This window comes from Pongo pygmaeus, chromosome X (genome assembly GCF_028885625.2).
Source record: "Pongo pygmaeus isolate AG05252 chromosome X, NHGRI_mPonPyg2-v2.0_pri, whole genome shotgun sequence".
NCBI lineage: Eukaryota > Metazoa > Chordata > Mammalia > Primates > Hominidae > Pongo > Pongo pygmaeus.
Window position 1 is genome coordinate 17505931 of NC_072396.2, and position 14939 is coordinate 17520869.

At 41.0% G+C, this 14939-nt stretch overlaps 1 protein-coding gene across 6 annotated transcripts in view; it reads left to right on the top strand.

The window, feature by feature from the left end:
* REPS2 (RALBP1 associated Eps domain containing 2) overlaps window positions 1–14939 on the top strand; it is a 214503-nt gene that overhangs the window by 61706 nt on the left and 137858 nt on the right. For all 6 annotated transcript variants that reach the window (XM_054471913.1, XM_054471914.1, XM_054471916.2 and 3 more), the window contains exon 2: window positions 6946–7069. In XM_054471913.1, coding sequence (XP_054327888.1) covers window positions 6946–7069 — 124 coding nt within the window. The remainder of the gene's footprint in view (window positions 1–6945; window positions 7070–14939) is intronic.

A 14939-nucleotide genomic window follows, 5' to 3' on the forward strand; every position in this document is an offset into this window, starting at 1 on the left:
ATAGAGTCTGGGAATTTTATTCTCAACTTTTAAACTTGGAGGTGGGACTTGTAATAGGTGAAATTTTTGCAAATAGAGAAATAATTTTCAAAATATGATGGACAGTCACAGATATGGCAAATGTCCACTAGAGCTGCTTAGAATTCCATTGTATGGATCAACCACAATTGATTAAACTAATATCTTAGATGGTAGACCTCTAAGTGTTTTCTAGTTTTCTAGTCTGTGACTTAGGCAATACTGTATTAATGACCATATACATGTGTCATTTTGCTAATGTAAAATGGAATATAAATTTCTAGCAGTGGAATTGCTAGATCAAAAGGTAAATTGTAATTGTTATGGATATTGCCAAATGGTTTCTGGATGCTATACTGATCCTTGCTTCCACTAGTGATGTTCCTGATTTTTTTTTTTTTTTTGCGCAGAGTCTTTTCCTTTTTTAGATTCCATCTGAGCCAGAGTGGCAGGCTGAGTGTTCCCTGCTACTGGGGTGAGTTTTGGGCCTTGGGCCAAGAATGCTGACAAATCAGATCTGGGCCATAACCTATGCCAGTATAGACTGTATTTAGCATCTGGACTGGATTTGGCTTATAGTTTATTGTAGTCCTTCTAGCCCTAAATTAAATGGCATCTTGGGGTATCTAAAAGATAATGTTGCTTCCAAAATTGATTTGCAATGTGGGAGTAGCTTACATCTTGGATTGTTATGTGTTCGCAAATGCATAAAGATGTTTTCAAAGAATGGTTCTAAAGAATTATAACACCTTTTCTCTTTAAAAAAGCAAAATCTTATTTCTAGTGTGTGAACTATTGAATAGATTTTGCCAATATCTCAACTATGGCATCCAATTGCTCTGGTTGGTTGCCATGAAAGTTTATAGTAACATAGGAAGCTCCTGTTTGAAAGCTCCTGAAAAATTTAAACAAATGTATATAAATGGGTGAAAAATGGGGGCTGAGGAAGAAGGTGAATACATGTGTTTTCTTCTCATGGAAGTGTTCACTATTTTTTATTTAAAAATTTTTTTTAGAGACAAGGTCTCACTGTGTTTCTCAGGCTGGTCTCGGACTCCTGGGCCCAAGTGATCCTCTTGTCTCAGCCTTCCAAGTAGCTGGGACTACAGGCATGGGCCTCCACGTCTGGCTGTGTTTGCAGTCTTTAAGTTGGCATTTACCTAGTGCAGTTGATTATTTCAAGAAAATACACTTTCTACATGGCTACTGAGGGTATCTGAAAGGATATAAAGTATAGCCCAGGGAAGTAGCACATCGTTAGGCAGGAGTTAGTAACTCTTTCTGGAAAGGGTCAGTTGGTATTTTAGGCTTTGCAGGCCAAGAAGCAGAATCAAAGATATTACATAGGTAATTCTATAACAAGAGAAAAAATAAACTTCTACAAGCTTTTTATTGACAAAATTCAAAATATAATAACTGAGGACTTTTTTTTTTGGTAATACAGGTCTACTCATAAGAAGAACAGCATTCTTATTTTGGGGATAACATTTTGCTTAATGGGATTCAAAGAATAGTGTTCCCTTTCATCAAATCGATTGCAAATGTTCATCTGTAAATACCATTTATTTTCTCCTTGTGGGCCATAGAAAACCAAGCAGTGGGCTGGATTTGACCCATGAGCAGTAGTTTTCCAACCACTGATGTAATGGAAAGACCATGAGCTTTGGACCTGGATGCATGTAGGTTTGAGTACTGGCTCTGAATTTGTGACCTTGAACATATCACTTAACTTTCTGAGTTGGGAAGGTTTATTTGTGTATAAACTGGGTGTAATGACACCTATCTCATGGAATAAATATTACCCCCATCCTTGTGATTTTGCATTAGTATTCTAGTTCTGTAGATGCTGATATAATTTAGCTAGACTTACCTAGAAAATTAGTATTTAACAGATTTTAAAGCTGACTTTTCAAGGGATAGAACACTCACATGGTCTTAAAGTACAATGTAAAAACATAGCTTTGCAATGAAGAGATCTGGCAGTCACCACATTAATCAAATGGCCAAGCTTTGCAATCAGTACCAGTGGTGGGATGTTCTGACATTGTGTGCCCCTCACTGCTGTGTACCTCTCACTATATCACAGTATCACCTGTGTGGTGTTCTTGCCAGAAACGTTTGACTTTAATGTAATAACAAGAAAACAGACAAATCCAAAACATGGCATGTTCTGAGGACAACTGGCCTGGATTCTTAAATGATTCAGTGTCATTAAGAACCAAAGGGGATTGTTCTAGATTAGGGGGAGACTAAGGGAAAATAAGATAAAAATGCAGTGCATGAACATTGACTAAATCCTGGATGAGGAAAAGAAAATTCAGCTCTGTAGGGATTTTCTGGATAATCGAGGGAATGTGAATGTGGACCATATGTTGTATGTTAGTCCGTTTTCACGCTGCTGATAAAGGCATATCCAAGACTGGGAAGAAAAAGAGGTTTAATTGGACTTACAGTTCCACATGCCTGGGGAAGCCTCAGAATCATGGCGGGAGGCAAAAGGCACTTCTTACATGGTGGTGGCAAGAGAAAAATGAGGAAGAAGCAAAGGCAGAAACGCCTGATAAACCCACCAGATCTCGTGAGACTTGTTCACCATCACAAGAATAGCATGGGAAAGACTGATCCCCATGATTCAATTACCTCCCCCTAAGTGCCTCTCACAACACGTGGGAATTCTGGGAGATACAATTCAAGTTGAGATTTGGGTGGGGACACTGCCAAACCATATCATGTTGTATGATAATATTGTGTTAAAGTTGATTTCCTTGGGTGTGGTGATGATGGTGCAGTGGTGTACGAAAATATCCCTGTTCTTAGAAGGTGAATAGTAAAGTACTTAGGGGTGGTGTGTCATGAGGTGTGTCTGTAACCCACTTTTCAGATGGCTTGGCAAAATGGGAGGGAAGGAGGGAGGGAGAGAGAGAATGTGTGTGTGTGTGTGTGTATGTAGAATAGGTGATTCTGTGCATTGCTGCTCAGTTCTTAGCATAGCATTCAGCACATTGCTTTTGATAGGGAGGTGCCCAATCAAAACTTGTTAAACTAACAAGTACTTTAAGGTTTTAGTAGGATTCTCTGAAATCACACCTCAGCACTGCCTTTTTGCCCTCTCTTTAGCAGTGTCATTTGGCTTAGGCATATACTATAATGCCTAATGTTGGGTAATCAGATATGGGGGTTCATGTTTTCTTGAGTAGCTCACCCATGTCCCTCTGGACTGAAAGTCTCTCTTGAATGTTACAGTATAAATGAATGGGAAAGGAAAACCCAGCATAGAGGTTGACCTGCATGTTCAGCTGTTCCCTGAGAGGCTGAGGTACAATTTGTAAGCATGTACTTCAGATTCTCTTCTGTATTTCTGTTGCTGAGTTTGCCCACTTGGGGAGGGTTGGCACCCCCTGGGGCTGTGCTGAGTAGAAGGACATGCATCTCTGGAGTTCTGACTGGCTAGGGCATCACTGAGGTATTCTCCTGGGCTATGAGGGCTAGGGCCAGGATAAAGAATGGCAGATGCCTTTCCTTATGCCTTGACCCTAACCGGTACCCTCTTAGCTGAGCAGGAAGGGAAGAGAGAAATTAATATTCTCTTATATTCCTGCAGGAACTCTTATGGCTATATGATATAAGATGACTAAAGCCAATTTAGCAGCTACTTGTAAAAGTAATACAAGAGGAGGGGAAGAAGAAAGATTCTGCTGCAACAGGCTGTGAAGACTAATTCAACATTCATTTAGTGAGCTACTGAGCATATAGCAGGCATAGTAAAGTATGAGTCCCCGGGGGATACAAATAATAAGAATATACCCTCGCCTTCTGCTGGGCACTTGGGGCATAGGGAAAGGAGATGGGCTACAGTGGAGATAATTATCAAAATACCAATTGTGCTGTGTTGCAAGGCTAGGGATGTGATAGAAAGCTAGTAAAAAGTGTTATGGGAATGCAGAGAACATGCCATGTGGAATTGACTACAGTTTCAAAGATAAGGTTGGTCTTGAGGTGACTTGAAGAATGAGCCTGGCAGGCAAAGAAATGGGCATCTGGTGTGACTAAAGTCTTAATTAGCTGCAGGGTGGGGAGGAGAGAGACATGATGATGTTGGAAAGGTAGTTTGGGCCAGACAGGAGGGCCTCAGAAGCCATGCTTGGTTTCACAGGAAGGACATGAAGAGTCCTGGAAGCCCTTTGAAGTTGGAGGGTGATGTGGTTTTGATAAGAGGTCACGGAGGGAATGTAGAAGCTGGTGTGTGAAGGTGCGTGAGTCTGGAGACAGGACTTGAAACAGTCGAGACGAGAGCAAAGAATCTGGATTTTGCTAGCTGCAGCAGAGGGAGAGTAGAAAATGGGGTGCTCTTGGAGAATTCTTCCAGCCCCTCCCACTAGGAGTTTTTACATTTTCAAATCTTTCTAAGGAAACCTTTAATAGTTCTTGAGAGAAGCTTATTTAAACCTTTGAGCAGTTCTGAAAATGTATTACATTTCAGCCAGGAAAGAAAGTATTATTTCAGGCAAACTGGAACATGTGTGGCCTGGTTACTCAGCACAGTCACCTAATCTTATAGAATTAGGTAGGAGGGAAGCTATGTTAGTGGCCTTCAACCTTCTTCCAGAACTTTGTTCAGATTTCTCCCAAATGGTCGGTGAATTTTTCTGATTTGTATCCAGCATCCCAGCCATTTAGTGTACATCTGTAAGCTGTAAGGAAGTTGATTTAATCTATTTCTTTTTTTCATCTCTTGCCTTCCACCTGAGAAAACACTACTCCATAGGTTCTTATTCTGTATTAGGAATTTGCACAATGTGTAACCTAAGATGGATCCAGCTGGGAGTTGGATCCAGCTGGGAGTGTTACAGGTTTGGAGTTTAGACTAAAGAATAGGAGTGGAATCTTTTCATTTTTTTCCCCTTTATTTTGAGGAAAGCCCAGTGATTTGGATTGTTTGAAGGATCAATTATATAAAATATCTCCACTAATTGAGTATCTGGGATAAACTTTTTTTTTCCACCTTATTTTCTTTAGATACCATTAAACATTTCTACCCACAACTTACAGCTTTTCCGTGGAGATTTTAAACTTAGAAAACTTTGAACCTTGATGAATGAAAAAAACCTTTCAGAACTAACCTTTTTTTTTTTTTTGATTCAGAAGTCCATGTGTAAGTTCCAAAGGCTTATAATTCTTTTGTCTTCCTTGAGGCTTGACTATTTCAGAATGTTCTTGGTATGTCTCTTGGAGGTTTGGTGTACAAAGAGCAAGGAAAGTAACCTATGGGCTTAACTCACTTATGTGTATATATTCTACTTTGGCTCCAAAGCAATGATTCTAGTGGTGGTATGGGCCCAAGGGACAGATTTCAAGGTAAATAAGGCCGTTTACTAATGTCAGATTAAGGTATTAGTCTTCAAGTACCATGAATGTTTTACCAGCAATTTCAGTTACCTATAGTAAAGAGCTTTCCAGTTCAATGTGGTAGTTATGGTAAAGGAGCAACTGAAAGTTAACTTGATAGTAGATTAACACTCACTGAAAATATAGTTGTTATTTTTTTCACATACCAAGGATTACAATTTCTTTTTTTTCCTATTTTTAAAATAGAGACAGGGTCTTGCTATGTTGCCCAGGATAGTCTTGAACTCCTGGCCTCAAGCAATCTTCCTTGAGGCCTCCCAAAGTGCTGAGGTTATAGGCGTGAGCCATTGTGCCCGGCCTACAATTTCTTAATATTAGGAGTTATTTTGCAAGACAACTATCTCAATTTTGGAACTACACTAATGTTGGTGTGTTTTTTTCCTTGTGTGGGATAGTCTGTATCTTAAGATGTGTAATGTATATATTCACAATAAGGGCTACATTATAAAATTCAGAGACATTTTATTTTTGAGGGTAGGTTTCATTCACTTAATTGAAAATTTGTTGACTGTATCTTGGGTGACTATCCTTATGCTAGGAGATGAATGGAAGTTGCCCCCTGCCATTGAAGAGAAGACATTTTAATGGGAGGCAGAGATAAACAGATAATTATAATGTGATACATTTGGAAATAGTCACAAAAAACTTGAATATGGAGATTTTCAAAAGTACAGAGAATAGGATATTGAACCCTCATGAACCCATTACCAAACTTCAACAATTACTAACTCTTGGTTATGCTTGTTTCACCCATGTGCCCCACCTCCTCCCTTCCCCCTTTTATTTTGAAGCAAGTCTAAGACAGTGTATCATGTGATGGACATTAATAGATACTTGGATAGAATACTCTGAGAATACACTGGGAAAACATACTGTATCGGGACAGGGAAAGGAGCTACAGAAAAGTAACATTTGAATTCAATCTAGGTGGGGAGGAGGATGTTGTTGTTCCAGGTGATGGGATGGAAACTGACAATTATTGCAATGTCTTGAAAAATGTGTATATAGAACTTTTTTGTTCCTCTGAACTGAGCACCCAAGATGTAATTTCCAAGATTAGGAAATTGTTTTGCCTGAGGACTTTATAAAAATAATTAATTCACTTTTAATTTAGATAAACTAGAATAATCCGTGAGTAGTGGTAATGACTAATCTGTTCTCTTTTCACCCCAGTGACTTTCTAGACTTTGAACATTAGAATCCACTCCCTGAAAAAGTCACTCTCCTTTGTAACTAGAGCAACAGCTATCCTTTGTCACCTTTATTTTTCTCTTTGGAAGAGGAGGAATAATCAGTGGCTCACTTCCGAAACATCATGAGTAGGTAGAATTTAGTAATCTGAATTAAAAACCTCCCTGTAAACTGAAGGAAGAGGAAACTGACCAGTGGGCACACAGAGGTTCTCAAGGGACTTTTTTGGTTAGCCACTAGGTGAAATCCTTGAGATTTCATCATGTACCTTGTCTCATTTTCCTGTTGTGAAATTGGGTGTTCAGCATTGTTTTTCTTGTCTGTTCTCAGATCACAGAACTGTGTGGTGCAAAGCGGGTTGGTTATTTTGGTCCAACACAGTTTTACATTGCCCTGAAATTAATTGCTGCAGCACAATCTGGCCTCCCGGTGCGGATAGAGAGTATTAAATGTGGTGAGTATCTCACATTTGTATGTTTTATTGTCCATGGCGAGTTGCTCATTTATGAGAACCATTTTTAATGGGTTTAAACTTTTGTGGTATTTCTCCTTGCTTCCTCCAACTCTTCTGCAAAATAAAATAAGAAAACTTAGCAGGTAGGTAGCTTAGTTTCTTTCTTTTTTAAATGGGGAAAATTCTGAGAGTAACCTGAGATTAGTTCATTTTAACTGATTTGCAGTTAAAATAGATTTTATTCTTTAGCAGGATGAGATTGGGCCAGGAATTCTAGAGCCTGTGGCAAATAATCACATTGAGTTTAATTTTCCACTTGAGGTATCTATAATGTTATTGAAGGCTCTGTTAGAGGAGTAACAAGGGAGTTTGAGTGGAACTATGCCTTTTCTCTTTCCCATCCCTGCCAGTGCTCAGCCTTTAATTCTCAGTTTCCAAAGCATTATTCTGATGCTAGTAAGTACTTGGGTGCTACTAAAATTTTGGCAGAATGAATTTATCTTCTTAAGGTTCTGATTTAATATTTTCTCATCTTGCCATCCCTGCCCTCAACCCACTATATGCTTGAGCACTTTCTACAATTTAAACAAAAAGCAAAGCCCCCAACTATTAGCAGTATTTCTGCTGCCTCAGGATTGATTTTAAAAATCTGTATGAAAAAGGTGATTATTCAAGGGGTGTGCCAAGGTCCTCTGATAATTCACTTTGATACAGATTACTTTCATATGTCCATACAGGTATGTAGGAACTTTTTTTCTTTTTCTCATTCTGAGATTAAAAACCTCTTAACTGTTCATGCCTGTCCTGTGAAGTTTCTGATAGACATACAAATGGATTCAGGATTTATGGTGAGCCCACAGAAACCTCGTAGGACAATCCAAATGGCCGAGAAGATTGCCATAGATGGCTGGCTATGGAAGACCAAGCCCTTCACACTAACCATCAGGAGGTGGCAGTCATCATGCTAATCTTTATCAGGGGGCTAGCTTGTGCCAGACACTTTCATTTAATCCTCATGATACCCTACTAAATTAGGTACTTGTGTCAGTTTGCATTGCTTAGGATAAGCTGCGATAACAAATGTCACAATCTCAGTGCCTCAACAAGACAGAGGTTCATTTTCCACTTTGCAGTGGGTCAGGGTGACCCTCCAGGGCAGCTGCCCTCTATGTGGTGACCATGTGATCCTGGCTGCTTTATCTTGTGGCACCTCCAACACAACACCTGTTCCCATAATCGCCACACCAGGGAAAGAGTATCTCACCCTAGCAGTTAAATGCTTTGGCCCAGACATGACTGAAGTTATTGCTGCCCACACTGCATTGGCCAGAACTTGTCACATTAATCCGCTTCAGTGCAGAGCAGGTGGGAGAACACAATTGTCTCCTGTGCCTGCAAGGAGAGAACAACTGTGAGTCTCTACTATGGCTGCACACTGCAGGTCTCTACTATGGTGCTGCCGTTGTTCGTATCTTACAAATATGGAAATTTGAACTTCAGGGAGGTTGAGTAACTTACCTAAGAACATAAGGTTAGTAGAATTTGGAGCCAGGATCTACTTCCAGTCCCCATGCTCTTAATTTCTATGCAAAATAGCCTTGTCTCAATTTTTTCTATTTAGTAAGATGCTGACAGTAATCTGTTATGGAATATTTTCTGAATGGGAAAAATATTGGACTCGAAAGGCATCTCTTGGTATAACAGAATTTGGTTCTTTGAAATAGGTTTCTTGATGGAGTGTCATTTGACAGGCAGGCTTAGTATTCGTTGCTACAAGACACAGCGGTCATTTGCTTTGATTAATTGAAAGTTGCATCACATTGAATTTGGATTTGTGGTAGGCACTGATAGTTTTTATTCCATTGTAAATGATCATTAAACTTTATTATAGTATCTTCCAATTTTATCTTCTGGAAAAGTTAGAGCTGCTTTATTGTATACAGAATAAACTTTTGACACTTTTGTTACTTATTTTAAGTTAGACCTAAGTCTTTTACCTGATTTATGCCCAGATTGACAGTTTAATTTTCTGAGGGCAGGGAGCAGGATTGTTGAAGTTATCACTTGTGTAAAGGATTAACAGTTTATCACAAATATAAGGCTTTCTCAGTTCTGTTTTATAAACCCAGTTGCTGCCTTTTACCTCTGAGGGTTTATATATGTCCAGAGTTAATTCTGAATTATCTTCCTTCACCACTCCCTACTAATCCATTTAAAGATTGATTAAATAAAAATTATTTGCAGTTAGCATATGTTGAATAAGAATTAGGGCAAGATTGGGCCAAACTTTGAGCTGCCACTTAGAATTTTCCAGTTTGTTGCTTGAAATCTATTAGCTTAATGCTTGATGACACAAATCTTGAAGGCCAAAGAGATCACTCTGTGAGAACCTAATCTGAAAGGCTGTGCTAGCCCTGTCACACCCAGGGCGTCATACCCAGGGAGTTGTGGATGGATAACCTTATGTCATGAATAACATGCACCTGTGTGTATGTGCGTGACCCTCTAATCCCTAGTCCTTCCCATTTCGGTAAATGCCACCACCATCCTCAGCTGCACAAGCCAGAAACCCAGCAGCCATCCTGAATTCCTCCTTTTCCCTCAATCCTTAATAGAATCCATCAAAAGTCCTAGCAATGTGGCTCCAATCTCACTCCCTGTTGCCTCTATCTCTTTGTCCCTACTAGACCAGGCAACCTTCAGCTACTTACCTGGACACCACAATGGATTGGCATCCTAGCCCCTCCTCTCTTCTCTACCGTGATCTCTCTTTTCCCACTGGTTTTTTGTTTGTTTGTTTGTTTTTTGACAGAGACTCGCCGTGTCACCCAGGCTGGAGTGCAGTGGCACTATCACAGCTCACTGCAGCCTAGACCACCTGGGTGCAAGGGATCCTCCAACCTCAGCGCCCCGAGTAGCTGGGACTACAGGCATGCGCCACCACTCCCTACTAATCCTACTAATTTTTGTATTTTTTGTAGAGATGGGGTTTTGCCATGTTGCCCAGGCTGGTCTTGAACTCCTGAGCTCAAGTGATTGGCCTGCCTCAGCCTCCCAACTTTTTTTTTTTGAGACAGGGCCTTACTCTGTCACCCAGGCTGGAGTGCAGTGGTGTGATCATGGCTTATTACAGCCTCTGCTTCCCAGGCTCAAATGGTCCTCCTGTGTAGCTGAGACTACAGGCGTACATCACCATGCCTGGCTAGTATATATGTCTTTTTGTGGAGATGGGGGTCTTGTTATGTTTCCCAGGCTGGTCTCAAACTGCTGAGCTCAAGTGACTCTCCTGTGTCAGCCTCCCAAAGTGCTGGGATTATAGGAATGAGCCACCATACCCAGCCTCTTTTCATACTTTTGAAAGTGTGATCTTTTCAAAATACACACAGCAGATTATTCCATCCTCATCCTTTAAACCCTCCAGTAGTTTGCTTGTTGTACTTTGTAAAACATTCAAAGTCCCTACACTGATCTGTAACACCCTACACAATCTAGTTCTTGCCTACTTTTCCATCCTCATCTCAAATCTTAAACCCTTGCTCACTACCTGTTCTCCAGTCTCAGTGGCCTTCTGGCCATTTCTGGGTGACTTCTTTCCTACTGCAGGCCATATGTCCATTTTATCTTGCAGTCTTGGGTTCCTAGGGATCTGTTTTTCCTTTCCGCTTCCCCTGGCTGGCTCCTTCCCAACCTTCAGGATTCAAAGTCTGTCCCTACTATCCTACCTAAAGTAGTTCTGTCAGATTCATTAATTCATGAAGGAACCAGCATATGGTAAAACTGGCTCAAGAAAGTATAGAGGGTCAGATTTATTTATAGTCATAGAAAGAAAGGATGCTAGAATAGAATTGCTAAATTAGGTATAAAGCTAATTAATGCCCTACGGGGTAATACAAGTGCAACCTGGCTATTGTACTTTTTTCTAAGATGAAGGTATTTGCATTGCCGTCAGACAAGAATTACTTGTTAGCTAACAGTTTTTTCCAAGTTAATATCTACCCTTTCAGGATTATCAAATGCCCAACCAAGAGTAAACAGTAACTCAGAGCAGAAGTCCATATCCCTAGGAAGTGAGGTGATCCTTGGGTGGGTCTGCTGGGTAATGCTTCTGCAGGGCAATCTCCTCCCCACTTTGTTCTTTCCCAGCATCTGTTTCCTGATAGCACTTAGCAGAGTTTGCAAATCTTCCTTACAGGTTTCACTATTTTTTTTGTCTGTCTTCCTCACTTGTCCAGCTTGTGTAAGGGGGAGGGAAGAGGATCTGACACCCCCTGCGTTGTGGGGCATTATAGGCACTCAGTGTGTATTGGTTGAATGAATGAAGAGATGCATGTCTACGCATGAGGAGGGTGTCTTAATCATCTGCCACTCTTTAATCTAAAACAATTGGAATTCAGATTCTCCTGGAACTCCAGAGGAGTTTTTACAGAAGTCATCTCAGTCTGCATATCATCTTTCTTAGGTACTGATTCTCAACCTTGTCTGCACTTGAGAACCATTTAAACCTGGAGAGCTTTAAATATAAAATAAAAAAATACAGATGCCTGGGTCCATCTCCAGAAATTCTGATTTCATATATCTGCAGTCCAGTCTGAGCATCAGAATTTTTAACAGCTCTCCAGGTGATTCTTGTATGGAGACATGTTTAAGAATAAAAGCTGCATCAAGCATTTTCAAGAGCTTTGCTTAAACTGTGTGTGTGTGTGTGTGTGTGTGTGTGTGTGTGTAGTTACAGTAGCTGCATCTGAACTAGGGTGCTGCACGACACAGGGCACATGATTTAAGGGGGCACTTACTCTCAGGGCAAGTGCCGACTCTACATTTACACCACCCTGAGAGTGTGTGCCTCCTTAAATGTTGGCACTAGGTATCTCTCTAGCCCCACCCTAGTCTGAGTTGGGGTTAAACAGATGGCAAAACAGCTAGGGCAGAAGGAAAGAAGGTGAAAATTAAGGACTGGTAGAGAATTTCTGATGAGGAAATCATGTGGTGAACATTTGCCCTGGGACCTGCTGTTACCTTTCTTTCCAGGGTCTGAAGTTGAGCACGTGTGAGGACTGAGGGAAGGTTAGGCAGAACCTAGAGTAGGGTTTCTCATCATTTTTGTGCCAGGAGCCCCTTTGGCAGTCTGAAGCCTGTGGGCCCTTTCTCAGAATTATGTTTTAAATGCAACAAAGACATAAGATTATAATGGAAACCAATTATACTGAAATAATCACTAAAACAGTTAAATTGTTATATAACAACATACATGCTTCTAGGCCTGGCACAGTTTCTCATGCCTGTAATCCCAGCACTTTGGGAGGCTGAGGTGGGCGGATCACTTGAGGCCAGGAGTTCGAGACCAGCCCGGCAAACGTGGTGAAACCTTGTCTCTACTAAGTTCGAGACCAGCCTGGCCAGCGTGGTGAAACCTTGTCTCTACTAAAAATACAAAAATTAGCCGGGCGTAGTGGCACACGCCTGTAATCCCTGCTACTCAGGAGGCTGAGGCAGGAGACTAGCTTAAACCCAGGAGGTGGATGTTGCAGTGAGTCAAGATTGTGCCACTGCACTCCAGCCTGGGCAACAGAGTGAGACTATATCTCAAAAAAAAAAAAAAAAAAAAAAAAAAACAACCAACCCCCAAAACATATATGCTTCTTTATTAATGCATTAAATAAAACATCTAACAGTGTTTGAAATAACCACTACTTTTTCAAATTAGTAATATGCATAAACAGTACTTCAAGATGTTGGCCTGGCATGGTGGCTCATGCCTGTAATCCCAGCACTTTGGGAGGCCAAGGAGGGCAGATCATGAGGTCAAGAGATTGAGACCATCCTGGCCAACATGGTGAAACCCCGTCTCTACTAAAATAGAAAAAAATAAGCCGGGTGTGGTGACATACACCTGTAGTCCCAGCTACTCAGGAGGCTGAGGCAGGAGAATCACTTGAACCCGGGAGACGGAGGTTGCAGTGAGCCAAGATCACGCCATTGCACTCCAGCCTGGGCGACAGAGCGAGATGCCGTCTCAAAACAACAACAACAACAACAACAGCAACAACAACAAACAAAACCCTAATCTGATAGGTGACAAAGTTACCGGTATTGCTAGTGATAATATAGTGGCTTGTTGCCTACATTCATAATGGAAAGAAATGCTAAATTTCAGTTATAGTAGGGAAAATGAAGTTGTAATTTTTTTTTTTTCCTAGTCAAGGTGACAGACCCCGTGATTTCTTTTCACTAGTCCCTTTGGGAGCCTGTGAACTCTGATGGTGCAATGACACGATTCATGTAGTCTTTGGGGCTGTGTTCCCTAAACTGGTTTATGGTCTGGTTGCAGTCTGGCACAGTTTAGAATTAGGACAAAAGAATGAGTTATTTATAAAACTAAATGTATTCAAATCTAAGATTGGGTTTTTTTTGGTTCCTCTTGTTAAGTGTCCTTTGTGAAATTGATAATGAGTAATAGTTTGGGGTAAAATTCTTGACGAGATAAAATGTTGGCAACTTTATGTTGGCTTTCTTCATTTCTTTTTTTGTTGTTGTTGGGGGAGAGATTTTTCCTATTTTGTGAAATCCCCAAATTTGTGAGCCACTGTTGTGGTCACGATTCTACTGCCAAGAAGATACTGAGGCAAATCATTGAATTCCCTTTGACTCCTCCCTTATCTGCAAAACAGTTGTTCTCCACCTAGGTGATTTCATCCCTTTAGGGACTTTTGGCAAGGTGAGGAGACATCTTTGGTTGTCCCAGCTGCGGAAGGGGACTGCCTGGCATCTAGCCGGTAGAGGCCAGGGATGCTGCTCAACACCCTACACTGCAGAGGACAGGACCCCCTCTTCCAACAACAACAAACTTATCTAGTCTAAAATGCCAGTAATGTTGAGACTGAGAAAGCCTTCTGTAAAATAGGGATCAAGACTTAGGAACTCTAATCCTGCTGCCTTGCTTCCTGTGCTGTAGTTATTTTATTATTATTTTTTTTTATCATACAAGAAAGGTAGAAGGATTTTGCAGCATTGAGTCCTATTTCTGTGGCTTTTGTTTTCAAAGAAGAATTATTTTATTCAAGGAAAAATAAAAGCAGTTATTCTCTGGTTGAATTGAGGGTGAGGTTCCCTGTGCTTTGCCTATTTGACAAACCCTCCCTATCTCTTAGGGCTAGGAGAGAAGTCTTTTGAGTGAGACAACCAGTTTGGTAATTCATAGAAAAGACAGGATAGGAAGCCCAAGGGTAAAGAAAGAAGCCCAGGAGGTAGGAGGTAAGGTTGTAGCTGGGTGTGTGTGTGTGTGTGTGTGTGTGATGTGTGTGTGTGTGGGGGGTGTGTGTGTGTGTGTGTGTGTGTGTGTGTGTGTGTGTGTGTGTGTGTGTGTGTGGGGTGTGTGTGTGTGTGTCCACACAGTGTCTCTGTATTTTGAACACTAAATACTATGTTGGGATGTTTATTAAGCTAAGGTCAACTCATCCTTTCTGACTGACGTCCAACCCAATCCCCCTTTCTTTTTTTTCCTCAGTGTTCCTTTGTCAATTTCCTTTACCCCCCACTCCCAGCCCTGCTACAGGGACACAGAGCTGCTTTGGACAAAGTTCGCCTATGCAGGTTCACTGACTGTACGGCTGGACATTTGTGTTTTCTAGGGGTCTGTCCCTCTACCCCATACCCCTGTCATTAGCTCTATTGTTGCTCCTCCCCAAAGGTTCTCCCCAACCTTCTGAGCTGTGGATTTTCACCTTATTTGTAAAAATCTTTGTTGTGGGATTCTTTGACAATCTAGTAAAAGCTCTGGATCTTAGCAGGAAAATACACATTGACATTATGTAAAAAATGTTGCCTTCAATGTCAGGGGTTTCTGGACCCCTAGAGCTGGTTCATGGAGCCC